We start from the raw sequence: 26,222 nt of genomic DNA, 5'->3' as shown, positions 1-26,222 counted from the left end.
TATAAATACGTACCCAAATTTAATTAAAATTATCTATTGAAATTACAAAGTAAATATTGAAATATATTTTATGTTATCAGAGAAATAAAATATTTTACATAAATTGAAAAGTTCACATTCTGAACTAGAGCAATAAGAATATGCCCAACTATAATTTTTGAAAAGTAATGAATAATTGTTATTTCTTTTAAACCGTCAAAAGCGCATAATTTAAACAAATGTTAATTTTTTATTTTTATTTCTAAGTTTTAATCAATATGTTTTTACTTTTCTTTACGTTTGATTCCTTAATCTCACTTCCCTATTTATCCAAGTACACTTTCTTACATTTATATTATTTTGACTTTATCTTATTGTTTACATACGTTTCCAGCTTTAAAAAGTATTTGCCCATTATGCTATTAGGCCAGGGTGTATAGTACACCTCCGTTTTCTTCAGCGTATTGTTAACAAAATAAGGTTCAGTCATTCCCGATATTGACACTCCTTTTACCAATTTTGAGTTCGGATACATATCTTTGTAATCGTATAGGCTCATTATTTTCGGCATCGGCAGTAGCAATGGTACCATCACTGCTCCGACCATGTTTGCCAGCAGTCTGACTACAAGTAATGTCACATTAGGCTGATTGAAGAAGATAACAAGCGACCTTGTCTCATCAAGAGTTATTGTTCCTATGTGTTTTAAACGATTTTATATCTTACCGTCTACGCTCTTCAAAAAGGTGTTTCCGCTGGTCACAAAGGCGTTCCTGACGAAGGAAGAAAACGCCAGCACTGACTTGTTGCACCCCTTAATCTTCAACACTAGGGACGACATTATGTATACAAAGACTGAAAATGTGAGTTCAACGACAAAGCATTCAACCAGCATGGCGACGTACTTTTCGAGCAGTTCGTAGTTCTTTTCATCGTTCCCCAGCGGTTCGAACATGACTGTCGAGGCATACTTTTTGAAAAAGCCCTCCCTCGAGCTTTTAGTAAACATCGGATAAACAAACGAGTCCATAATCGTAAGAGGTTCGTTAGAGTCAATCATCTTCTTTAGAGTCGCCTTTAGGTCAACTTTATAGTCGTTATTGGCTTCAGAGAAACGGTGATAGAGCCATCCAAACAAGGCTGCCGAACCCAATGTTCCCAAAACTCTAGACAACATCTCACCTAAAACAAAGAGTGAATTGGAACAATAGATGACGTACAGACCCTTTTATATATGTATAAGCTGTCAATACGTTATATATCTAGTTATTTGTGCATTTAAAATAATATATGTGTAAGTTGAGCAGTTGATAAACTTACGGAAATTAATAATCCTATATTTGTAGTAAAAAATGTGATGAAAAGCATATCCATCAAAATTACTCGAGAATCGATAAAGCCATGTGTATACAATAATATATGATATTGACAACTCGACCAATTTTGTAGTGAATTTGTATTTGTTGTCGTAAACATTGTATATACAACTCAAAAAGGCCATGAAGGTGTTTAAAATAATATGACCATAACAAAAAAATAAAAAATTGTTTATAAAATATGAGAGGAAAAGGAGAACATCATGGAGAAATGAACAGTGTGTGTTCTTAGAATTATAATACTTTAAGGAAGGACGCTTTGCAGTTTTCATTTGTATATCTCAATATAAATTCTAACCATAAAAATATATAATAATAAGTTTTTACAAATATAAAACAATAATAAAATGTGTTTGGTCAAATAAAAATATTAATTGTACAATGTAGTGTGGTACAAAATAATAATGAATATTAGCAATTAGGATAAATATTATGATAAAATTTGTTATTATTCATACTTTTTTGTATTATAACACATGAATTATTTGTTTTCCACCCTCGATATACAATTTGATTTGGTAGAATCATTATCAAAATTAGGAATAGTTCGACCCTCAAATACCCAGTACAAATTTATAAAATCATTCACAGATGAGTCAAGTAAGTCTTACACATTTGACATAGCAATGTTTTAGGCATCATATTTCAATCGAAATCTGGAACTGGAAAGACAGTCGGATTCTGTATATCTCTATTACACAAAATTATTAAAAGAAGATATCAAGAAACACAACCAAATATAAGCATTTCTAGTCACTTAGCACATTGTGTATCGAGACTAGATCATTTGCTGGGAGATGCAGTGATAATAGTGCCTACAAGAGAGCTCGCATATCAAATATATCTGTTTTTCGTATCACTTAAAAGGTTCCTACCAATAATTAAATCAATACTGCTCATCGGAAACACAGATATATTGAAATGCGTGACGTATATGAAAAAGGAGAATGTTAACATAGTAGTATCAACACCAGGGAGATTTGGAACAGTACTTAAAAGTAAGCCAGCTAAAAACGAGATAGTAAAATACGGATATAAAACCAACAGGACGTTCTTTAAAACACACACATTGATATTCGACGAAGCAGATCTGCTGTTCGATGAGCAGTTTTATGAACAGACGAAGTACATATGCGGAAAATTAAGTAACCCGTTTGTGCAAATAATAGCAGTCTCAGCAACATTCATTAAGCCGCAGCTCAAGGTATTCGAAGACATGATATGCGAAGTGGACCGGAATTATATAACTAATTTTGTAAAACGCAATTCAACAATAACAGAAGATACGCTGGGAAGGGATGGTAGCTTGACGTATAACACATACCATTTGCTCATGTCGAAGAAGATTGAAAAGGTGGAAGAGTTGTTGGAATATGTGTCAGGATATGAAAGAGTGTTCGAAAGGATGTTTCTCTCATCAAGCTACGTGAAAGGAAGAATTCATAAGATAACAAAGACATCAGACGATGAAGAGAATCAATCGATAGTTGATGATTCGGGCAGTAACATAAATATGGATGTAAATGTTGATTATAGCATTGGTGATGATAATTATGTTGGTGCTAGCAATGTTGGTGTTGGCAATCTGGGTTATTTTGCGAATGACGGTGCTAGTAGTGATGATCTATTGGAAAATACTGACAATGATATTGGAACCGTAAGTGATGGAGAAGATGAGTCCTCACAAACACTGGTAATTGAGAAAGTTAAGTTCTATTACGCAGTAGTGGAGGACGCACCGAACATAGTGATGCAGATAGGGCATAAAATAAAAGTGCTTGTTGGGATATTGGAGAGTTTAAAGTATAAAAAGTGCATAATATTCAGTAACCAGAGTCACACGAGAGCGCAGGTGTACGGAATACTTAAGTATTTGGGATGCACATGTTACATGGTAACCTCGAGAATGTCCCACAACGAGAGAGTGATGATGCTGTATGACCTCAACTCAGTGGAAAAAGTAATCATAGTGTGCACAGATGTGATGAGCAGAGGGATAGGGCTGGCGAACGTGGACCTGGTGATTAACATGGACATGCCAGGCTCGAAGGAAATATTCCTACACAGGTCAGGAAGATCAGGAAGGTTCGGAGCAAAGGGAGTGTGTGTGTCAATATGCATGGAGTCGGAAGTGGAGACGTATAACTACTTTCTATTCGCACTCAACTTTAAGTCGGAGTCAATAAAGGAGCTCTACAACGAGGACGGGAGTGTAGAAGGGAGAGTGCCTGAAGTTGTCATGAAAACGATAGATTTCGTTAAGCTAAATGATGAGCTGCCAGACATTAAAAACATTACAAGGCAAAGCGTGTCGTCATCGCTGCTTGACACAGAAGAATTCAAGTTCAATGTGTCAATAGTCGGATTCATATCGGACACGGACATGACTCTGATTAACACGCACAGGGCTCAGGTACTGATGTACATTGAGAGTACCGATAATGAAACGGCTGTGACAATTAAACATCCTGGAGAAAAAGAAGCGTTGTTTGAATCATTCACTTACAAATTGGAGATAATTTATTCGGACGCTGATATGAAAGCGAGCAATGATATAAAAAATAATAACAGCAACTTTGAACTTAGACACATTGTATTAAAAACGGACCATTCACAGGTATTGGTATCGCTTCCACTTGTGGAGTTTAAGAAACTTTTAAATTCCGGACATAATCAACTTGAACTTGTAAAATTAGAGAAACATAGATTCGGTGTTCAAAATGATAATGACGCTAATAAGGATGTTAACAATAGTAAAAGTAATGATAGAAATATAAGTGAAACTAATCGTAATAAATGTAGTATAAATGCAACTAAGTTGAAAGAAAAAATATCTCAACTGTTAGAATCAAAATGTAGTTTAAATTATTATGACTTTAGAGCAATGTTAAGTGGACGAAATGATGATAATATTAATGATAGTGACGATCGACTCAGTGATTTCGAAAATCAATTAGTAAAGTCACTTGATAGCCTTAGTATAAGGAATCATGAAATAGTTATGCACTTTACAGATCACGCAAACGGGAGATTTCACGACCTCGTAAAACTGTACATAAGTTCCACAGAAACCATAACCACTTTCAACGAATCGACTGTGAAAGAAGTTAACATTAACACAATTAGAAGCCACTTAATGAAAAAACACTTAGCTTTATGGAATTCACTAAATAACTAAAAAATTCAATTTTTAATAATTAAATCAATCTAGGTTATATAGACTATTTATGTAAAATTGATTTATATATAAAGTGTTAATATAAGTGTTTATAAAAAATGTAAATTTAAGATCCATAAACGGGTATCATTTAATGAGTAATGGTTTCCGTTGATGCGATATGTTACATAATTTGCTTTGAAATAAAAAGACGATTTTCAAATAGATCGATAGCAATATCAATGACAAGCTATGGCCTTGATACAATGTTACATTGAAACGGAATCCATTCATAGTTACTTCGAGCTATTTGATTTGTGAGAGCGATCGGAGTATAGTGAATCGCGATCATTAACACTCATGCCAACGTAACTTTGATTTGAGGATTCCTGAGTGTCGCCCTTCGAGTCAGGGTACTGGCCAATCTGCCCTAAGTTCAGTTTCTTAACAGGCATATCCGACAAGGAACCGTCAGTTGAAGTGTACTTGGATGAATTGTGAGAGAGAATAGGAGTGGTCTCTAAAATTACACGAGTTAATGGGTGTATATTTATAATACATATGTCTGTGGTTGTGTGTAAATTGTTAATGTATCTGATTGTATACAGGAGTATAGATAAAAATACAATACCATAGAAGTATAAACATACTTGACGTCGTCTTGTCCTTTAAGTCGATGTCCGCAGGCTTGTTTAGTCCAAAGTGGTACTGCTCCTGCAGTCGTTGAATCTAAAAGGGTGTTTATCACAAATTAGTTTATTATACCTGTTTGCAGAGCTCAGACGCCTCAGCGAGGAGCCTGTAGGTCTCGTTCTGGAAGTAGGACTGACTGCAAATGTACCTGCACAGAGTCTCCTTCTCCTTCTGCTCATAGTTCCAAACTGAGGTAATCATGCTCAAATGTAAACATACAGTAGTCGCGGTATTTACTGGGTGGAAGTTTGTCGCAGGCGCTCTTCATGAGGCGCTCGTAGAACCATTCCTTAGGCTCGTTGAAAATAATCTCGTCAAACGTCTCATTGACGGCAGTGGTAATGATATTGGTGCCATCAGTAGGGTTTAACTGAATGAAGGTGAATGTATGGTTAAAGTACCCGCAGCAGGTGTTGCAGTTGCACCGGTTCAAGAGAGTCGTCGACAAAGGTGATCTTAACGCCGATGAAAAACTCTCCCCAACCGACTTCAGTGACTTCATAAGGCATAGAAGTGACAACTAATAAAATTAATGTTGGATTTGGGATAATACCTCGTTTTGGGTTGAGAAAGGAAGGGTCGAGTTCAAATTGAACACGTTTAATGTAATGTGACATATTTTCATCGTCAATAGACCTCAAGAGGCAGACCCACCTATGTGTCATAGAACCATAACGTTTCTTCTCCTAAAACAATAGTTAAGATGCGGTGGTTATGAGAATAAATAAATTAGATAAACGAACCGATGGATTAAGAGGAAAAGCGTATGTGCCAACCACTATCCTTTTACCAATCTTAACATTATTTAATTTATTATTTTTCATTTATAAAAGCAATAATTATATAATAAAACTGATGATAATAATAAGATAATAATACCACATAAAGTGTATTAAAAAACTATATTTTAACAGAATTTTGTATTTATATTATTAAAATTTTATTAAAAGTGTATATTAATTTGTTTTTTAAGATTTGGAATTGGTTCGATATAATTTTCAATTGTGTATATTTAAAATGTAGATTTATGATAATTCTTATTAATTTTGTATTCATATAATTATATTATTTTATAATATTATGAAATTTTGTATATTTTCAATGTTATTATCTTTAGATTTCATTAACTCTTTTCATTTAAAATGTTACAATTACACACGTATATCACCAATATATTTGCAATCATACAATGAATCACTATTTAGAACGCCTCTTCCAGGAGAGGAAATCAGTCTTCCTAAAGTTCATGAACCTTCTGGTGAATATTTACTTGATAAACCCTTGATTGAAAAGATCGCATCTCTACGAACATTCATAGAATCAATAGAAATAAACCGTGGTAAAAAATCAACACATAAACAACTTGAAAACGACCACGATGAAGTAAAAGTAGATGAATATAACAACGATGATTTTAATAAGTTTGTAGAAATAACAGAGGAAAATCTTGAACCAATTACAGAGCTCTTGGCTGAAGAGGATCTGTTGGAAGAAGTATTATCAACGGCGTTTGATAATTATAAAAAATCAAATGACATTGAGTCGTTTGATAGGTTACATGATATTGCAGAACAAATTGCTCCTATTGCCGCGAAAATAAGAAAGAGTAATTCTGAAATGAACATTAGTAGACTGATAAGATGCTACATGGTAAATTGATTATATATTATAATTGAATAATCAGGATGGAAGTGAAGATGTTGATAAGGTTTTAGAAGAATTACAAAAAAAGAAAGCACTTAATAAGTATTTGTTAAAACGATTAGATGAACTGATTAACCTGGCAGCAAAGAAGTTTAGAATAAGTGATAAACACCAGGCAATGTCAGAAGAATTTTTAAAAATAATAAAGGATAGAATTGCGGCACAAAGAATAACTGACATTAGAGGAACTGATTTGTTCGTAAAAACATTAGCACAGTGCTTCGAGGTAAGAAAGTATATTATGTAAATTTAAAAATTGTTTTAGAAAGAAACTGATGAAGAATGGAACAAAATAATCAAGGTAACAATACAGTAAAATAAATGAAATAGGATAATATTAAAGGAATTGAAAAATTAGAAGAATTTCACGAATGGATAGTGGAAGGGATAGAATATTGCAGTAAGTCAATACACATTAACAAAAAATAAAGGTATAATAAAAATATATAGGAAAAAATAATAAAATAAAAGATAAAATTGAAAAAATGGAAAGAATAATGGAGATAATAGTTGAACAACACCCTATATGGAATCCAAAAGAAGATTATATAGAATATGAAAGCACACAAATGGGAAAAGAAGATTATAAAAGAGAAATGGACAGTATTATCAACGGTTAAAAGAATAAAAAATTAAATTAAAGTAAAAAAAATAAAAAATATTTATTGCATGGTATATTATAGTACTAAATTGTGAATTATTATCTGTTCAAGATTGTATATAAGATTTAAATAATAAAAATTGATTAGGAAAATCAATAAAGATATAAATCTGAAATATATGTGCACACCAAACATGTTACATTTTCTCACCACATCAAAAATTGAATGATCATAATGTAGCTAACCGTGTTGCTAAATTTAATAATTATTTTTTTGTACCCATGGAGTTAGTTGATCAATAGTTATATTTTTAGTGCCGTTGCGTTCAATATGTTTGATGCAACTGTAATATTTTAATCATTTGTACAATGTGCAAATAAATTGTTTAATTATAACAAGAATCGAATTTTATTTTTTAAAGAAAAATCATTTATAATTGTTTTCGCCTTTTAAATATAATTATACACTAATGTTAATCTAGAGTAGTAAAAATGGGTATTTTCAGATCTGAGACTATGGTACACGGTACCCTAGTAATTCCTCACGAGAGAGCGAGAAGCTGTATAGACCTGCTGAGCAGACACGCGAACATCCAGTACATAGATATGAACGAGAAGAGAATGGAGAGGCCGTACAAAAACTATGTGCAGAGAATAGACCACATGGAGAGAATGATAAGAGTGCTGTACGAGGAAATAGGAAAGCTCCCAAACTCGAAGATAGTTAGACACAACATCGACAACTTCCTGGAACACGATAACATGTATAGACTGGACCAGGTGGAGGAGTCGCTGGTGAAGCTGTACGACCAGTTCCAGATGTTCAAAGAAAACGATCTGCTGCTGAGGTCGGAGCGAGACGAGGCGCTGAGCGAGTACTACGTGCTGCTGGTGGCGCTGAAGCAGCTGAACCCGCAGACGGAAAGGTCGCTGTCGGACGTGCACGCGCACTTCTCGCCATACTCGTCGAACGTGGACGTGTCGGAGGCAAACGAGCACCTGCTGAACGAAGTGACGCAGTCGGACACGGAAATGATTAACCTGTCGCCAGCGGAAGGAACGTCGAACTCGTCGATATCGATATCGTTCACGAACATAGCAGGGCTGATCAGCTCGCAGGAGAAGGAGGCGTTCTCGAGAGCAATCTTCAGAGCAATGCGCGGAAACGTGTTCACGCTCCTCCACGACACGACTGAGCTGAAGGAGGTGGTGCTCTCGGCAGGGCTGGTGGACGAGGAGGATTTCGACGCGGAGGACAAGACCGTGTTCGTAATATACTGCCAGTCCTCGAGCAACAGCGCAACGTACAATAAAATCAAGAAGCTGTGCACAGGTTTCCAGGCGAAGCTGTTCAACTGGGCAAAAACGCAGGACGACGCAAGGTCGCGCCTGCTGCTGCTCCAGGAAAGAATCATGGATAAGCAGAGAGCACTGGAGGCGTACAAGAAGTACTTCAGAGATGAAATCGCGTGCATGCTGGAGGTGATCAGGCCGGGAGGAAACAGCATCATCGAGGAGTGGTTCCTGTTCTGCAAGAAGGAAAAGTACCTCTACTACATCCTGAACCACTTCGAAGGAAGCGATATCACGCTGAGGGCGGACTGCTGGTTCCCAGCGGAGGAGGAGGAAAACATAAGGGAGCACCTGCTGGCGGAGAGAGCGCAGGGCAGCGTGAGCGCGCTGCTGCTGGTGGACAACCAGCCGCACACGACTGGCCACGGAGCGGATACGCACGTGCCGCCGACCTACAACAAGACGAACATGATCTCGAAGTCGTTTCAGAACGTAGTGGACACGTACGGGATCCCGAGGTACAAGGAGGTTAACCCGGCGCCCTTCACAATCGTGACATTCCCCTTCCTCTTCGGACTCATGTTCGGAGACATCGCGCACGGGACCTGCGTGATACTCTTCGCGCTCTTCCTCATCTTCTCATATCGCAAGCTGAAGCGCAAGTTCACGGGAGACATCTCGAACATGATCATCGAGGCGCGCTACATGATCCTGCTCATGGGGATCATGGCGACGTACACAGGCTTCATCTACAACGACTTCCTCTCAATCCCGAACAATTTCTTCGGCACTAAGTGGGTGCCGAGCGGGACTGTGGACAAGCTGAACAGCGACGGCACGTACACGGACACGTTCGTGAGGGCGGCGGGCTCGTTCCCGGTGGTCTTCGGACTCGACTCGGCGTGGATAGGAGCGCTGAACGAGCAGTCGGTGCTGCACTCGTTCAAGATGAAGTTCTCGGTGATCATCGGATTCGTGCAGATGACGCTGGGAATCGTGCTCAAGGGCTTCAACGCAGTCTACTTCGCGAGCTTCCTGGACTTCTTCTTCGAGTTCCTCCCGCAGCTGGCAATGATGTGCTCATTCGTGGGATACATGAACTTCCTGATCTTCTACAAGTGGCTGACGCCGGTCGACAACGGGTTCGCGAAGCCGAGCATCATCACGACGCTGATCGACATGTGCCTGATGAAGAAGCTGGAGAAGAACGAGATCATGTACGCGAGTCAGCAGTCGGTGCAGAAGTTCCTGGTGATCGTGCTGCTGACCTCAGTGCCGATGATGCTGATTCCGAAGCCGCTGATCCTGTACTTCACGCTGAAGAAAAACAGGAGGTCGCACGGCTCGACCTCGACCTCGGGACGCGACTACGAGATGGTCTACTGCGGTCCCGAGGACCTCGACGCAATAGCGAGCGAGAGCATACCGAACTACCCGCACCGGAGAACGAGCATGGACCTGGGGACCGCTCGCTTCAAGCGAGTGTCGCCGACGACGAGTCTGAGCGGGCATGATCCTGCAGGCGCGCACGTCAGCGAGGGCTCGGGCAAGGAGTTCTCGGTGACGATCAACCGAGAGGAGGAGGACCCGGAGGGAGGCCACGGGCACATGAAGCTGTCGGACATAGTGATTCACCAGTTCATAGAAACCATCGAGTTCAGCCTCGGCACCATCAGCAACACGGCCTCGTACCTGAGGCTGTGGGCGCTCTCACTCTCGCACCAGCAACTCTCGCTGGTGCTCTTCAAGCAGCTCGTTTTCAGCGCCCTCGACAGCCAGTCGAACGTGGTCGTGAAGGTGATCGACCTCTTCATAAGGACGAACTTCTTCTCAGTGGTGACATTCTTCATCATGCTCTGCATGGACTCGCTCGAGTGCTACCTGCACGCGCTGCGTCTGCAGTGGGTCGAGTTCCAGAACAAGTTCTACAAGGCCGACGGGTCCCTGTTCAAGCCGTTCAACATAAAGCTCCTGCTCAACGACCCGAGCCTGATGGAGGTCAAGTAGGCAGGCACTTAGCAACACACCAATATGTAAAATAATACAATCACTAAATTAAACGATACACGCTAACTAACAGAGCATAGGTGAATGTGTTTTTAAGTGAACAAAGGGTACACAGTCGACGCTGGGTACCCTGCGCACATTTAAATGAGTAAATACATAATTGACAAATATATTTTATAATAAAACATCGTGTGATATCTAATATTGTTAAAATGTGTTATATTGTAGTGGAAATTAGTAGAATGTGTCAAATGAGATTTGACAAGGGAACATGACCACGGATACCCAGAAGCACTATGGCTAGCGCTTTGTAAGTTTGTGTTTAAGCTGAACAAGGTCCAGAGGCCTATTCTGGAGCTCAAAGGCCCTGTCTGCCGCAATTTTAAGCACGTCAAGCAGCTGATCGCGACTCATGGAGTCCATATCCAGGCTCTTGACACTCTCGGGTAAAATGTCGTAGTTCCTGAAAATCATCTTCTTTAGGTCCTTCAGGGAGACGTTGGCCTGGGCGCCAACGAAGGTGGAGAAATCAGGTTTGACAGCCTCGAATTTGTCTAAAAGAGGTTAAACGCAGTTGTAACTCACCAGTCAAGTTCAGTTTTGAGACGTCGAAGGAATCGGTGCAGGCGTCAAAGATGGCCTTCCAAACGCAGCCGAGGTCGCCTCCACCGAATTTGGAAAAGGGCAGCGGGAGCGGGCTCTTGAGGTCAAAGTACTGCCGAAATGTCATCATTTGGCCGGGAGTCTGGGACACGGTGACTTTGTCCATCTTCGTGAGAATGAAGAGGTGCGGGAAGGCGTTCTCCCTGAAGTACTGGAGCACCTCGTAGTCCTCGGGCTGAGGCTCAGAGCTCCCATCAACCAGAAAGAGCACGAGTTTCAACTCAAGTCTGCGCTTCAAGTATGCCTTGAGGATGCTTTGCATGGTTTTTCGGGTCTCCTTGTTCTTCACCTTTGTGTAGCCGTATCCGGGCAGGTCAACCAGGGCAAGGACGCCCCTGCCCCTGTTGTCCACAGCCTCGAACACGTTTATGGACTTTGTGTACCCAGGAGTCTTAGAAACGAACGCCATGTCGCACTTCCTCGACTTTGTCTTGACGTAACTCATGAGCGAGTTGATGAACGAGGACTTGCCCACGTTACTCCTGCCGACTAGGCAGATCTCGGGGAGCCCAAGCGACGGGAGCATTGTAGTGTGCAGGTAACTTCCAACAAAGTTCAAAGTCGCTATTTTCCTGCGGTGCGGGTCAAAGTCCTTCATGAGGGCTGCGCCTCCGTACACATCGGAGGCAAGGTCAAAACTCAGTCCGAGCCTAACTGGTTTTGTCCCATTTTTATTCACGGTCCCACTCTTACTGCCACTTCCCTTTGGTAGAGCCATTTTAGAAAATGGATTCAGCGCCTTTGTTTTAGAGTTCCTGAATAATATTGTATAGAAGAATAATGAAATTTACCTGTTGTCCTCCATCGGTTCCCTATTGGCTCTGTGCTGGGACTTCAGTGCGTTCATTTTTGCTCTGATGATGCGCCTCTCCTCAGACCTCTTAAACTTCTTCAGCGCCTTTCTGAGCGATTTGACCTGGCTGTCATTCTCCAATCTGAACTGTCGCTTAACTTTACTGGCGACTTTTGCTCCGACTCCAGAGTATAATGTCTTAGCACGCAAACACATGTCCATTTTGCAAAACGATGGTTTGTCACTTGGGAACTCAGGTTGTGTGTACGGGGAGAGTTTAAAAGAAAGGGAGAGCCGTAAGCATGAGATATAAATTAAACAGATAGAACTTCTCATTTTTTAGATTTATAGTCCTGCATTGGCTCCTCAGTAAACAAGAACGGGTCCCTTTCTTTTATCGGCTCCTGTAATGTGACTGGGTACGGATGGTTCGGAATTGGCAAGAAGGTCGGATAGTGGATGTGCAACCCCCTGTTTTTCCTTGCAGTTATGCCCAGTGCGTCACGAATCTTTACCACGCTGCCTATTTCCCCCGGCACTGCTCCCTTTAGGAATATTAAGTTGCGGTGCGCCTCTATTCTAAACACTCTGCAGTTGGTTACTCGCGGGTCCGGCCCTACGTGTCCGCCCATCTTCGTGTTTCTCCACACGATGTGTACCGACTTGCCTTGCGATATTGACCCTGGAGCGCTGTGCGCCTTGCACTCCGTGCCGTGGCTCTGCGTTTGTCCTCCGAAGTGCCACCTTCGCATCGCTCCCTTGAAGCCCTTCGCTTTGGACCAGCCCGAAACAAAGACCCACTGTCCGGGCGTAAAGTGCCTAACGCTGAAATAGTGTCCTTCTGGCAGAAGGCAGTCGCTGGAGCACTTGAACTCAGCAATGTGGTTCTTAGAGCCCGTTCCGAGCTTAATAAATCTTCCTATGTTTGGCTTTGTCTGCCGGTTTATGTTTCTGTATCCCAGGCCGAGTTGCAGCGCCTCGTACCCGTGCTTCTCTATGGTCCTTCTCTCCAGTACCACACACCTATCCACGTGACACACTGTTACTGCGTGTCGAACTCCCCAATCATCCCAAAGTGACATACATCCAACTTTATATGCAAGAACTCCACACCTAACCAAAATGAATATTTTAAAGGCATATATATTGTTAATGGCTACCTTCTAGTGTTCCAAATCGGTTTTATTGGAGATATTGACAAGCTATTAAAGTCATCCTCTGTATAAAATTGTGTTTCCGGTATGGAATCCAGGTAGCTGTAGGACTTATAAGGCTTCTTGAACCTATTCAGCCTTTCAACCCTCTTGATCCACCTACTACAGTAGGGACTAGTAATATTACTTGTATTGAGGGCTGAAAAGTATCTTTTGTGAATATATTCGTTTGATAATTGTATTTCTTTATTCAGTATGTTTCTTAACATATTTCGACATTGTATATTATTGATATGTGCACAATAAAAGATAATATTTTACACAATAAATTGTTTATTTCATATAAAATTGGTGTATAATAATTAACATATTACACTGCGTGTGTGTATTTTAATTTATTTTACATTAATACTCCACGGGCTCATCCAAATCACCATCAAACATTTCGTCGTTTTTGTAGTCTCCATTCTGTGACTTCCACAACACATCAGCCTAAATTCTTGGTAAGTTATACTATAGGTAATACCATTTTCGGATATGCATAAAACGCCGAGTTATCTGGTATCTTCCACCTTTTTTTAATAATTTGTAGTCGATGCATTATTTTTTTAGCATTTCTCATGCGATCAAACTCTAAAAAGGCACAAGTTTCAGTTATTTTCTCGTCTTTTGACTTTATTTTGTGTATTGTAATTTTTTTCGGGTAGAACTTTAGGTTGTCAGTCAGGGTCTTCAGTTCAGGCTCGTCGACATCCGAGTGCCAGCCCATAGTAAAAACCTAGATAAAATTTGTGACCATAAATAAATACCTGATATTTGCTTCTTTTTGTTATAAAATCGAGAGATGGGTCTGATAAAAAGAACGAGCTTCGTGACGAATACAAAAACGCGGCACCCATCAGATTTCCATACTGGTACCTTCTAGGAACAGGAACCTCCTATTTTTATACTCATTAATAAAATCTACTTTGTACCTGTAGCTTTGAAATTATTGTATTGGCCTGCTTGACAGAATCGCAAATGACCCATGCTAACGAGTCCTGGTCTCCATCATCTTTAAAACGAAATATTATATTTTTGGGATCCTAAATTAAATTGATAACCTCATTTTAAACTAACAACTTTGACGTTTGTAGTATTTTGTATCACTTCAGACAATTCAACTCGACCATATGAACTTGTAAATCCGGTGACGCTAACAATCCTGTGTAGCAACTCTGGACTAGATAACCTTCTCAAATCCTCAGGCAATGTCAACAATCGTTCACACCTAAAATTACTTATTAAGGTAGTAACATACTGTTCTACGAAGCACGATACGTCGTGCTCATCGCATAAAAATACTGAAGACTCCCTGGGTAAGTTATCAACAATGGAATTGTAGAGGACATTCAACGAAGCCGTTGTTGAAGAACCACTAAAATTAGATGGTCTAGTATTCGAGTTGTCGAATTTAAAGTCAAAATTCGGAGTTACTTGATCAACCAAGGCCAAGGCTTTACCAAACGGGTAACCAAGCCTACTTCTCTTTACATGAACTTCGTCACTTGAAATATTTAAATTCTGAAATGTAAATATTGATATATAAGAAGGTACACATTTTGATAATAATTGCAGAAATTTGGAATTTGACTCCAGCAGCTCATATGGAAGGTTGGTAAAAAGCAAACCTTTCTGCCTCAAAGCGTTGATTCTATATAAAATTTGTTATAATATGAATAAATAAATCACGTACTTTAAACTATCATATTTTTTGGCCAAATATGATAGTCGATTATGAGCTGCCCAATTCATCTGTGCGACATGGATTTAAGCAATGAAGGAAGTTCATATATATATAAATAAAAGTACACATTAAAGTTTAAAATGTGATAAAAGAAGGTTATAGTGGATTAAATCATTTAGAACATATAGATATATATAATTTTGTGGGTGGAAACAATCCCAACTATCATATCAGAATTTATAATATGTATATTTACGTATTTGTATTATAAATATCGAATCTACACTTTCTAAGTGTATGTTAGTTAATAATTTTCCTAGATTCGATGCAATCAATTAAATTTTTTTTATTACTCTTAGCATCTTTTTAGTATGTTTTTTGGTTCAAATACAAATCAATCGCAGTCAAATAGCAACAATCAAATAAATCAGAATATAGGATATAGTGGCCTTGGTAATGCGGGGTCAGTTGATCCTTTTGGTTCGAGCCAGCAAGTACCTTTTCAAGGATTCAACACACCGCTCGGCGGATTTGATTCAAATGAAGATTTTGGAAGCCAACTGATCAGTCAATATGGAGCATCTTACGTCAACACGAGTATGTTGTATAACGTACCTGACGGGGTCTCAGAAACGCCCTCAGACGGATCCGACATCCTGTATAAGTCAGGCCATAGGGATACCCCGGATGATCACGTGCAGACGAACACATTTGAAGACACCACCATCGTAAATATATCGTATAAATATGACCTCAACACAGACGGATACCGCTGGGATTTTTACAAAAGCCATAAGAAGGAGATTAGTGAAATTCAGAGGGAAATCAGCCAAATGTCAGCCTCAAATGATCCATCGTCTAACAGAAGCAGCACTATCACCGGAGCTTCAAGCAGACAAGGAGAAACTGCACTGCATAACTCAGTCTTTAACACTACAGGATTAGGCCAATCAAGCAGTCTTTTCGGCCAGACCAGTACTAGCACTGGTTTTGGACAGACTAGCGGCAGCCTCTTCGGCCAACAAACAACAAGCACAGGATTTGGCCAAACAAGCACAAATCTATTCGGTCAGCCCAGTTCTACAGCCGGATTTGGTCAGTCAACCGCTAACACGGGATTTGGGCAGAGCAGTACTAATCTCTTCGGACAGTCAACTGCCAATACAGCATTTGGACAGCCTACTGCTACCACAGGATTCGGTCAGACTAGCACGTCTCTAGGACAACCTAGTAGCACCGGGTTTGGGCAACCTAGCACGACCACAGGATTTGGCCAAACAAGCACAAATCTATTCGGTCAACCAAGCACCACTACAGCATTCGGGCAGACTGGAATCAACACGGGATTTGGACAATCTAACGTTAGCAGCACAACCTTTGGCCAACCCACAGCTACCACGGGATTTGGGCAGACTACCAGTAGTCTTTTTGGGCAACCAAGTACTAACACAGCATTAGGTCAAACGAATATAACCACCCCGGGATTGGGCCAGACGAGTACTACCACCGGATTTGGACAGACTACCAGTAATCTTTTTGGGCAACCAAGTGCTAATACCGCATTCGGTCAGACTAGCACGTCTCTCGGACAACCTAGTAGCACCGGGTTTGGGCAACCTAGCACGACCACAGGATTTGGCCAAACAAGCACAAATCTATTCGGTCAGCCCAGTTCTACAGCCGGATTTGGTCAGTCAACCGCTAACACGGGATTTGGTCAGACGACTGCTACCTCAGCATTTGGGCAGACCACGAGTAATCTGTTCGGTCAGCCGACCGCTAACACTGGTTTGGGGCAGGCCAGCACCCTGGGTTTAAGCCAGCCAAGTCTTAGCACAGGATTCGGACAGACCAACTTAAATACGGCATTTGGAGCACCAACGGCTACAAACACGACTTTTGGACAGACCAGCTTTACAAATACAGCATTCGGACAGTCAGGCATTAACACGGGGTTTGGACAGCCTGGTATTAATACTGCCTTCGGCCAGCCAGGGTTTAGTAATACTCTTGCTCAGCCTAGCAACGCAGTGTTAGGGCAGCAGAACTTTAGTACGGCCTTTGGGCAACCCAGCGTTTTAAACACGGCCCTCGGGCAGCAGAACGTCAACAACGCTTCGGCACAGCAGTCCTCTTCAAATAACATGAACCTCCACAGAGCGTACCCAGCCAACATTCCGTTCTTCATGCAAGCGAACGCAGGGTGTGATGATGAATTCGTAATACCGGAAATTAAAAGGTACACTTCAGGCCGTGTTTCATTCTTGGGATCAGTATCGGAAATAGAGTCAATGCAGAAGCCTAACATGCAAGTCTTAGCGAACTGGACTTCAAACCAGGCGGGAACGTCAGCGACAGGTTACAACAATGTCGGCTCCCAGAATGGTTCAGGCACACATGCGAATTCGGTAAATCAACAAGGGAGTTTGAACGTACAGGCAGGATTACAAAATTCGCGTGATTTGCCATTGCCGACGACGACGAGAACGTTGGCAGAAGAAGTGATGGCGGAATTACTCATATTCGACAGACACATGATGGAAGGAAATTTTGATCGCGAAAGGGAATTTAAAAGAATTATGCGTAGCTTCGATGCAGATGGGTACTACTATAACAGGCCAATAAAAGAAAACACGAAAAAACAAGAAATCTTAGAAGAGGAAGGAGAAGAAGGAAATTCGAGAAGGGATAATAACCCAGCTCCAGAAAAAAAACAGGTCATGTACCTGCTCAATGCGCCCTACGGACCGACTCCGAGAAGATTCATCCTGGAAACATTTCAGATGATCGCACAAGAGAAGAGGGCGGAGGAAGAGAGACTCGAACGGGAGAGGGAGAGAGAGGAAGAACAGAAGGACCCGATGTTCATGTACGCAAAGGCAATTAAGGAAGGACGGACATATGCATTTGGATTCAGTAGATCCGGAGAAATGGAAGGAGGAATTGTGGGTATCGAAGACCGGATAATAAAACAGGTTGAAAAGAAAAGGGAGGAGAGAAGGAAAGAGAGAGAGAAGTCGTACTCGAAAACGTACGAAGAGACCCTTAAAAAGGCAAACGCGAAGATTAAGGCAGATAAAAACTACCTCGAGCCGGACTCAACATGGAACTGGAACGACCCGCTGGCAAACCTGAACAAAAAGCCGAAGGACGACCTGTATGACTCAGAAACGGAGGAAGAAAAGGCGGTGGAAAAACGGGGAGTATACGTAAACGAAAACGCACCGAAGCTGACGAAAGAAGGATACACAACCAGGCCATCGATCGCAGCACTCAAGGCAATGACGGACGAGGAGCTGAAGGAAGTGAAGGACTTCCAGATATCGAGAGAAGGATACGGCGACATAGTCTTCCCGGGAACCACAGACCTGAGAGGAGTGGACCTGGACGAGGCGGTGGACATAGGGTACGCAAGAGTCTCAGTGTACGCAGGGACGAAGAGTGCGCCGGAAGTGGGAAAGGGACTTAACAGGAGAGCGTACGTGTCAATCAACAACTGCACACACGACAAGCAGGGAAGGAAAAGGTACGTGAGCGAGCTGGCGCACAAGTACATGTTGAGGAAGTACAGCGAAATGATAGGGTGCAGCTACCTGGGCGTAAACTTCAACGCAGGAACGTGGATAGTCGAAACGCCCTTTTTCGTGGGCGTCGAGGACGGAGTCGCGAGAAGGGGAACGATCGAGTACCCCGATTTGGAGAAATACGAGGGCACGTCTAATTAATGTGTTGGTTCCATAAGATACATACCACTTAATGTTCATAGCCTCAGGGTGAATATATGGGGAGAGAAAATAGGAGCATAAAAACACAGTAAATCGTAAAAGGTTCAGTCACGGCAAAAGTTTTAAGTTCAAAAAACAAAATAGATTAGGATTCCTAATAAATTCAATTAAAAGGTTTGTCTATATGCGTATTACCACTATGCATAAAAGTTACATGAAATCAGCAACTAATATAAATAAAGTAGAATCGAACTCTTGAAAATGATTAACGAGGACGGAAAGCTTGTGGATCTCTACATCCCGAGAAAATGCTCCGGAACGAACCGCATCCTATCGGCAAAGGACCACGGGGCAGTGCAAATCAACATCGGACTGGTAAGCAATATGAGAAGGCAAGTAAATTAAAATTGCGTAGGTCGACGAAATGGGAGTGTACACGAACTCGAACTACACGCTGGCGCTGAGCCCGGAGATGAGGCAGAGAGGAGATGCCGACGAGGTGGTAAACAGGCTTCTGAGGGACGAGGGACTCATGCAGCCAAACAATTAAAAATAATGTGAATTTGAATAAACATTACATATTAGTTCGTTGCAGATCAGTACCTGAGATGGGTGAGTGTGTGAGAGGGTGTCACTATATAGCTAAGCAGAGGCGAACCCGCAAGCGACGAGCCACTTTTTGATCTTCTTGACGTGAATGCCCTGAACCTCCAGGCTTCCGACCCTCTCCCGCACGGGAGACTCGCAGAGAATGCGCAGCTGCTCCTTCATGGCCTGCGAGCATTATATGCGTGAATTTAAAGTCGATAGGCTTGTAAGACGCACCTGAATGTCGCCATAGATGTGTCTCACGACGGTGTATTGCACGGTTCCATGCGCCCTTATTTTCGTGTAAACAGCAAGATTCCCAGATGGTGTTCTAGTGACCTGCGGAATAAAATGACACCAAGGATCAGTAAGGTAGATGTGTTTAGATAAGTAAGACTCGTATTAATAATACCTTGAATGGAAGGTTGGCGTTTTTATTAGATTTGTTGGTTCTTGCGAAACTGGACTGAACAATGCATCGAAGTTGACTATTAAATATTCTATTACACCTCGAAACTAAATTTAAATTGAATATCATTATTCATTAGTACAAATTACAAACAAGAATACAACAGGCGTAAAGTGGGATGACAAATATATTTTTAAGTGTTAAACATTAATTATGTTCATAGTGGCTCTGCACACTTTTTCAAAAACTCAATCGCCTTGTCATAGCCGGGCATATTCACCATGCGCGGAACAAGAGTGTCAGCAATCCGTTTATGATATTCGTTTAAACGATCCAGCTCCTGCAAGCGACGTAAATCGGCCTTGTTTCCTACCTGTCTTGTCAAGAGTGTGAAGTCGAGCAGATCCTTGCAGTACGGCACAAGCGTCAGGTCTTCAAACTCGAGGAACTCCCTGTGGTCCTTCGAGAAGGCGCCTTCCACCTTCTTCACGTACACCATGTTCTCGATGCGCACTCCAAAATGTCCTGCTTTGTAGTACCCTGGCTCATTGGACAGGACCATGCCCGGTTTCAAATAGGTCACGTTCACCTTGCCGACTGTGGGCTTGAACAGGGACGAGATTGCGCACGGCCCTTCGTGTACGTTCAAATACGCGCCCACTCCGTGCCCCGTTGAGTGATAGTAGTTCATTCCGTGGTTCCACAGGTACTGCCTTGCAAGCACGTCGAGCGTCTGACCTGGTGTGTCATCTGGAAAGACAGCATGCCTTAGGGCAAGATGCCCCTATAATGATAAATATGAAGTGTTTTTTGTTTATTTATCTATATACTTTTAGTGTGTTTAATTATTATCACAGTGTATATACTTAATTGTGATCCTATGTATACAATGCTGTGTATATACCCTAGTCATTTGTATATCTGTAGCTTTACCTTCAACACCAGTGTGTAAGCCTTCTTCTCCTCTTCTGTGGGCTTGCCGAAGTGTATTGTCCTCGTAACATCGGTGGTACCTGTCAAATATTGTCCTCCCGAGTCTAAGAGGTACATATGCGGTCCAATTTTCGAGCAGTTATCCTTTTCAGCTCTGAAATTATTAAATGTGCTTTCGTTACGCTTTTTAAATAATACGCGTTTTAATCTGCTATGATAAGTGTAATTATAATATTAATCTATAAATACTACTTAGCATTACCTGTAATGAACAACTGCTCCGTTTTCACCTACTGAAGAAATTGGTGGGAACGACAATCCGGCGTTTGACTCCTATGTTGCTCATGACTGTTATCACAGCGTACCTGTTCATATCGAACCTCACTGCTCAACTCGCCCAGATCATACTCATCCTTATCAAATAGCGTCCCGTTATCCTTCATTTCCTAGGGCATGTGTAATATTCATTAGACTTACGTATACTTTTGCAAAGAACTTGGCCAGCGCTATTCCATCGAGAACGTGGGCCTCGACCATGCACTTTAACTCAGTGTCATTTTTGGACGCCTATAAACTACTGTAACCCTATCTACCGTACCTTTAGATCACACACCGGAGTTACTTCTAAGTGCAGCTCCCTGGGTGTCGATTCCGTGTTGTTCTTTAGGAAAGATGTGCACAGGTATACTGATGCGCTGGGCGATGCCCACATCCTAAATTTGGACAGAATGACTCCCTTTTCGCCGGTCCCAAGGTTTTCAACATATGGAAATAAATCATTATAATCTCTAATTGTATAAATTATTTATGTTTTTTACCTCGTTTCCACTGAAAATGATTTAAGATATGTTTTAGTTTCATCATCAAGCTTTCGATGATCAACAAACAGCCTGCATCATATATAAATATACTAACTAACGTAATTTTTTCCATTTCCACCAGCAGGTATGCGTAAAATAGGGGCGAGCATTCCACGTCAGACCCACGCAAATTGAGCATATATGCAACATCGTCGAGGTTCTATTCATCGATGTACACTGTGCGAACTTACCGTCAAGGCCAAGGCATTTACGTTATTCTTTTTCATTTCATCTCTGACTGATACCAGCTTCTCTGAAACAGAAACTCCTGAGTATTTCAGAGGATATATTTTCAACGGGCCAAGTGGAAAGGCCGGTCTATCTCCCGCCCATACTGCGTCGACTGGATTGTCAGAAAGTCCAACAAACTCCTTGTCCTTAACCTTCTCCATCCAGTGCTTATATAAAGTATAGGTTGTGGTATTTGAATCAAATCCAACTCGTTTCACTGAACATACGATATATGTTAAATCCGACTAACGATCTGTTGAAGTTGATAAAAACTCGGTGAGAGTTGGAAACCCCTTCTCGTGCAATTTCATTAGAACCCACGGTTCAGACAACTGCCTTTCTGCTTGAATGAAGTATCTATATGATTTAAATCGTCTATGGAATTTATAAATACCTGGAATCCGTCCAAAGATAGCATTTGCTGTGTGTAACAAGAGCCAAGCCGTAACTACCTGTGAAACCAGAAATAAAGGAAATTCTGTCAAAGGAGTGGTGGAAATATTCAGAAGCGTGTGGATCTCCGTGATTAACAACGAAGGAATCCAGATTTTTATCAGAAAGTAGCTTCAGCAATGAAGATAAACGGTTACTACTATAAGACATTTTAATGACTTTATAAAAATTATTTATATTAAATTTGCAACTCAAATTATAATTTATGGTATGAATATTTTTTAATATAATCATATGATTAAAAAAAGTACATAGTATGTGTTAACACATTTTGAATAAATGATATCATTAAAATATAATTTAGTGCTATAAGCAGTATAAATTATAAATTATAGAATATATTTGTCATAGAAGGATGGTATCGAAGGGTAACATGTGATTATATAGCTATATTCAGAGGTGTGGGGAGCCAACCCAGAATTTTATACAATATTCTATTCATTTCCTTTAAATTTGATTACAGTTATTCATTAATTGAGAAATTTAGTTGTGAAATAGTTTGGAAGGCTTCTATATTTGCCCACCGTCCTAAATAATTTAGATTTGATAGTACGGTTGCTAAGTTTTGATTTAATAATTGTGATTGATAACTTGTATGGTTTAATATATTGATTTAAAAATGATGCAATCTAGGTTTTGGGGCGATGACTCTGATGATTCGTACTCAGATTCGTCAGAATATTCAAGTAAGTCGGAAGAGAAGGACCAGAAGCGCGCCGATGCAAACAAATGGGCAATTGAAAGCTCAGATGAAGACGGAGAGTCGAGAGTAGTTAGGTCGGCAAAGGCAAAGGCACTGGAAACAATACAGAATCACCTGAAGACAATCGAGCACCTGAAAAAAATCAACGACTATTCAGAGTTGCTGAAAGACTACGATGTGTTGGCGAAACTGGTAGATAAGCAGTACCAGACGAGAATGCCGAAGCTGGTGGTGAAGATAGTGGTGGAGCTGACGCAGTTTATGGAGGCGCAGCAGAAGGACAAGGAGTCGTACAAGAAGCTGTCGAAGGCGAAGACGATATCGTTTAACACACTGAGGTCGAGGCTGAGGAAGTTCAACGAGCAGCACGCGGAAATAATAGAAGAGTACAACAGAGACCCGGATAATTTCTTCGACGTGCTGGCACAGTCAGAAAAGCGCGTAGGCTCGGAATCAAGTGAGTCGGAATGGAGTGAAGAGGAGGAAAAAGAAAGCGCAGAAGACGAAGAAGAGCGTGAAGGTGAAATGGAAGACGAGGAGGAAGAAGATTACGAAGTGTCGGAACAAGATAGGTCGCCACTGTCAGGAGACACGAGCGGCTGGTCAGACTCAGGATCGCAGCAGTTCTCAGAAGTGGAGGACGTGGATAAGCATAACACAGCAATGGTCAAATGGGGAATGAAGAAGACGGAAGCAAGAGTGGAATCGGCAGATAAGCAGGTAAAAGTGAAGAGTAAGGGAGGAAAGAAGAAGGAGGTGCTGGAGAAACAGCCGCAAGTGACGAGCATAGTGAAGTTCGCAGAAGTGTTGGCAGCGTCAGAGGCGTTGTCAGAGTACTACAAGGAAGTGAAGCTGGGAAGCGACGACAACCCTTTTGAGGTGATGCTGCCTGAGGTGGAGCACATGCTGACGTCAGTGTACCTGGACGAAAAGTCGCTGAAGCACTTCATCAAGACGATCATGGAGAAGAGAGGAAAGAGAGGAACGAATAACACGGAAAACCTGAAGCTGCTGCAGGCGCTCCCGTACATCGCGAAGAAGATATCACACACGCTGTACCTGGAGGTGTTGGAGACGCTGATACACCTGCAGTTTGACACGTACGCGCACGCTTATGGAGCGATGCTGCCGGGAGAGTGGGTGAGCACGTACAGAGTGGCCTCGCACCTGGTCTCGGAGCTGGTGGAAAACCCAGGCTCGTACCTGCAGACTGACAACCTGAGCAGCGTGGCGTACACAATAAACGAGAACGGCGAAGAACAAGTGGCAGTGTCACCGACCGCGACGGACCAGACGGAGAAGGTGAAGACGTCGCTGACGATACTGTCCTCAATAGTGCAAAAGTTAAACGACGAGTTGTACAAGGGCCTGCTGTACACAGACGTGCACAACCCGGACTACAAGGCGATGCTGGGATACACAATTAACATGATATACCTGCTGCACAGAACGATGCTGTACTACACGAGCTTTGAAAAGGGAATGGAGTTCGCAGCGACGACAGCAATGCTGATACTGGACCACTGCCACTACAAGGAGGACGGAATATCAGCAAAAATATGGGACATGGTGAGAAGTAAGGTGAAGGACGAGAAGCAGCTGCAAAGGTTCTTCCCGAACGAAGAGAAGAAGCCGAGCGACCTGGTGTCAGAGCTGGTGAACTTCGTGGTCGTGTACGGAAACCAGAGAGAAAAGGTGAGAGCGTGTCTGCACCTGGCGTACAACCGGGCGTTGCACGGGCACTACTACGAAGTGAGAGACCTCTTCCTGGTGTCAAACCTGCACGAATTGGCAAGCGAAACAGATGTGTCGACGCAGATACTGGTAAACAGGACGCTGGCGCAGCTGGGAATATGCGCCTTCAGACACGGGTTGATAAGCGAAGCGCACTCGTACCTGATGGACATGTGCGCGCAGAGCAGACACAAGGAGCTGCTGGCACAGGGACTGTCGAACGTGAAGAACATGGAGAAGACGCCGGAGCAGGAAAGAGCGGAGAAGAGAAGGCTTCTGCCGTACCACATGCACATCAGCATAGACCTGCTGGAGTCAGTGGACTTCATCTGCGCACTGCTGCTGGAGTCGGCGAACTACGCAAAGTCGCCGCTGAAGTCCAGAGAAGTTATCTCGCGCCAGTTCAGAAGAATGTTCGAAATGTACGAAAAACAAGTATTCGTAGGGCCCCCTGAGAGCAACCGCGAGGTTATCCTGGTGGCATTCAAGCACCTGCAGGAGGGAGACTGGAAAAAGTGCTACGAGGCGATACTCTCGCTTAACACGTGGAGCATCATGCCCGACGAGGAAAAGGTGAAGCAGAAGGTGAAGGAGCTGGTAAAGGTGGAGGGGCTGCGGACGTACATCTTCAAGTACGTTAACCTCTACGACGCGTTCTCAGTGGAGCAGCTCGCCTCAATGTTCAGCCTCGATGAAAACGCAGTGCGCTCAGTCATCAGCAAGATGATCGTCAACGGGGAGGTCCACGGCAGCTGGGACGTCACGTCGACCTGCTGCATGATCAACCACTCGGAGCCGACGGAGCTGCAGAAGCTCGCGGTGAAGCTGGCGGAGAACCTGTCGACGGCGGTGGAGCAGAACGAGCTCACGCTGAACATGAAGAACTCGAAGTTCGCGCTCGCGCAGGACCGGCGCTTCCAGCAGCGCGACGCGCGCTTCAGCTACGGCGCGCGCAACGAGGACGGGCGCATGTCGACCTTCAACTTCAACCGCAACAAGAAGTTCGTGCAGAGCAGGCAGCCGCGTCCGTTCCAGATACCGACGCGGTAGGCGCAAGTGTCCCCAACAATATGCTATCTGCAAATATACACAGTAGGTATTTATACATATTATGTATTTATACACAGTAGGTATTTCAAGGAAACTGGTGTGCGTCCACGGATGTGCGAACGAGCATGTCCGCAGTAGCGTTCAAACAGGCGTCCACGTATAAGTGGGAAAGCAAGTGCTCGTGTAAACCAGTATGTTAGTCCACTAGATACATATGGCGTAAGTATGTGTATATACATAATACGAGTGGTCGGAGTATACGAACGGTAACAACTATCCACCATACACACGCCATAACAGAATATATACAGTAATGTACACACATTGTATATATGAAGAAGCGTATACGTGGCAAAGCATAGGAGTGAGTGGAAAATAGGGAAAAGAAAA

The 26,222-nt window shown here is 42.2% G+C and overlaps 13 protein-coding genes across 13 annotated transcripts; 6 read left to right on the top strand and 7 right to left on the bottom strand.

The window, feature by feature from the left end:
* Positions 1-334: 334 nt before the first annotated feature.
* On the bottom strand, positions 335-1,627 carry TOT_040000200 (conserved hypothetical protein; the record flags this gene model as incomplete). The annotated part of the gene is made up of 3 exons (XM_009693825.1): positions 335-675; positions 706-1,161; positions 1,300-1,627. 3 exons carry the CDS (start codon positions 1,625-1,627, stop codon positions 335-337), a joined length of 1,125 nt encoding a protein of 374 aa, XP_009692120.1.
* A 204-nt stretch (positions 1,628-1,831) lies between these two features.
* Positions 1,832-4,674, top strand: TOT_040000199 (uncharacterized protein; the record flags this gene model as incomplete). The annotated part of the gene is made up of 4 exons (XM_009693824.1): positions 1,832-1,955; positions 1,991-4,041; positions 4,174-4,461; positions 4,645-4,674. 4 exons carry the CDS (start codon positions 1,832-1,834, stop codon positions 4,672-4,674), a joined length of 2,493 nt encoding a protein of 830 aa, XP_009692119.1.
* On the bottom strand, positions 4,660-6,029 carry TOT_040000198 (uncharacterized protein; the record flags this gene model as incomplete). Its single annotated transcript, XM_009693823.1, has 7 exons — positions 4,660-4,762; positions 4,813-5,032; positions 5,163-5,241; positions 5,278-5,393; positions 5,425-5,575; positions 5,607-5,891; positions 5,949-6,029. The coding sequence occupies 7 exons, from the start codon at positions 6,027-6,029 to the stop codon at positions 4,660-4,662; spliced, it is 1,035 nt and encodes a 344-aa protein (XP_009692118.1).
* Positions 6,030-6,285: 256 nt separating this feature from the next.
* Positions 6,286-7,529, top strand: TOT_040000197 (conserved hypothetical protein; the record flags this gene model as incomplete). The annotated part of the gene is made up of 5 exons (XM_009693822.1): positions 6,286-6,855; positions 6,890-7,135; positions 7,175-7,210; positions 7,240-7,309; positions 7,360-7,529. 5 exons carry the CDS (start codon positions 6,286-6,288, stop codon positions 7,527-7,529), a joined length of 1,092 nt encoding a protein of 363 aa, XP_009692117.1.
* Positions 7,530-8,002: 473 nt separating this feature from the next.
* TOT_040000196 (vacuolar H+-ATPase subunit) lies at positions 8,003-10,810 on the top strand (the record flags this gene model as incomplete). Its single annotated transcript, XM_009693821.1, has 2 exons — positions 8,003-10,287; positions 10,339-10,810. The coding sequence occupies 2 exons, from the start codon at positions 8,003-8,005 to the stop codon at positions 10,808-10,810; spliced, it is 2,757 nt and encodes a 918-aa protein (XP_009692116.1).
* A 300-nt stretch (positions 10,811-11,110) lies between these two features.
* Positions 11,111-12,488, bottom strand: TOT_040000195 (GTP-binding protein/GTPase; the record flags this gene model as incomplete). Its single annotated transcript, XM_009693820.1, has 3 exons — positions 11,111-11,364; positions 11,396-12,228; positions 12,265-12,488. 3 exons carry the CDS (start codon positions 12,486-12,488, stop codon positions 11,111-11,113), a joined length of 1,311 nt encoding a protein of 436 aa, XP_009692115.1.
* Positions 12,489-12,598: 110 nt separating this feature from the next.
* On the bottom strand, positions 12,599-13,689 carry TOT_040000194 (50S ribosomal protein L3; the record flags this gene model as incomplete). The annotated part of the gene is made up of 2 exons (XM_009693819.1): positions 12,599-13,379; positions 13,427-13,689. 2 exons carry the CDS (start codon positions 13,687-13,689, stop codon positions 12,599-12,601), a joined length of 1,044 nt encoding a protein of 347 aa, XP_009692114.1.
* A 136-nt stretch (positions 13,690-13,825) lies between these two features.
* On the bottom strand, positions 13,826-15,214 carry TOT_040000193 (conserved hypothetical protein; the record flags this gene model as incomplete). The annotated part of the gene is made up of 7 exons (XM_009693818.1): positions 13,826-13,912; positions 13,947-14,198; positions 14,230-14,358; positions 14,395-14,505; positions 14,540-14,983; positions 15,017-15,113; positions 15,156-15,214. 7 exons carry the CDS (start codon positions 15,212-15,214, stop codon positions 13,826-13,828), a joined length of 1,179 nt encoding a protein of 392 aa, XP_009692113.1.
* Positions 15,215-15,517: 303 nt separating this feature from the next.
* Positions 15,518-18,871, top strand: TOT_040000192 (uncharacterized protein; the record flags this gene model as incomplete). The annotated part of the gene is made up of 3 exons (XM_009693817.1): positions 15,518-17,603; positions 17,793-17,863; positions 18,164-18,871. The coding sequence occupies 3 exons, from the start codon at positions 15,518-15,520 to the stop codon at positions 18,869-18,871; spliced, it is 2,865 nt and encodes a 954-aa protein (XP_009692112.1).
* Positions 18,872-19,132: 261 nt separating this feature from the next.
* Positions 19,133-19,421, top strand: TOT_040000925 (40S ribosomal protein S21; the record flags this gene model as incomplete). Its single annotated transcript, XM_009693816.1, has 2 exons — positions 19,133-19,246; positions 19,287-19,421. The coding sequence occupies 2 exons, from the start codon at positions 19,133-19,135 to the stop codon at positions 19,419-19,421; spliced, it is 249 nt and encodes an 82-aa protein (XP_009692111.1).
* Positions 19,422-19,513: 92 nt separating this feature from the next.
* Positions 19,514-19,997, bottom strand: TOT_040000924 (mitochondrial large subunit ribosomal protein; the record flags this gene model as incomplete). Its single annotated transcript, XM_009693815.1, has 3 exons — positions 19,514-19,645; positions 19,697-19,798; positions 19,872-19,997. The coding sequence occupies 3 exons, from the start codon at positions 19,995-19,997 to the stop codon at positions 19,514-19,516; spliced, it is 360 nt and encodes a 119-aa protein (XP_009692110.1).
* Positions 19,998-20,085: 88 nt separating this feature from the next.
* TOT_040000923 (uncharacterized protein) lies at positions 20,086-22,495 on the bottom strand (the record flags this gene model as incomplete). Its single annotated transcript, XM_009693814.1, is given in 12 exon segments — positions 20,086-20,208; positions 20,242-20,652; positions 20,802-20,955; positions 21,064-21,134; positions 21,167-21,247; positions 21,279-21,368; positions 21,400-21,589; positions 21,620-21,691; positions 21,721-21,821; positions 21,853-22,109; positions 22,143-22,267; positions 22,287-22,495. The coding sequence occupies 12 exon segments, from the start codon at positions 22,493-22,495 to the stop codon at positions 20,086-20,088; spliced, it is 1,884 nt and encodes a 627-aa protein (XP_009692109.1).
* Positions 22,496-22,964: 469 nt separating this feature from the next.
* Positions 22,965-25,832, top strand: TOT_040000188 (eukaryotic translation initiation factor 3 subunit 8; the record flags this gene model as incomplete). Its single annotated transcript, XM_009693813.1, has 1 exon — positions 22,965-25,832. One exon carries the CDS (start codon positions 22,965-22,967, stop codon positions 25,830-25,832), a length of 2,868 nt encoding a protein of 955 aa, XP_009692108.1.
* Between the last annotated feature and the right edge of the window lie 390 nt (positions 25,833-26,222).

The sequence above is a fragment of the Theileria orientalis genome, chromosome 4 (assembly GCF_000740895.1).
Source record: "Theileria orientalis strain Shintoku DNA, chromosome 4, complete genome".
NCBI classification, from domain to species: Eukaryota; Apicomplexa; class Aconoidasida; order Piroplasmida; family Theileriidae; genus Theileria; species Theileria orientalis.
The sequence above is the reverse complement of the archived record's forward strand: the minus strand, read 5'-3'. Positions and strand labels throughout refer to the sequence as shown.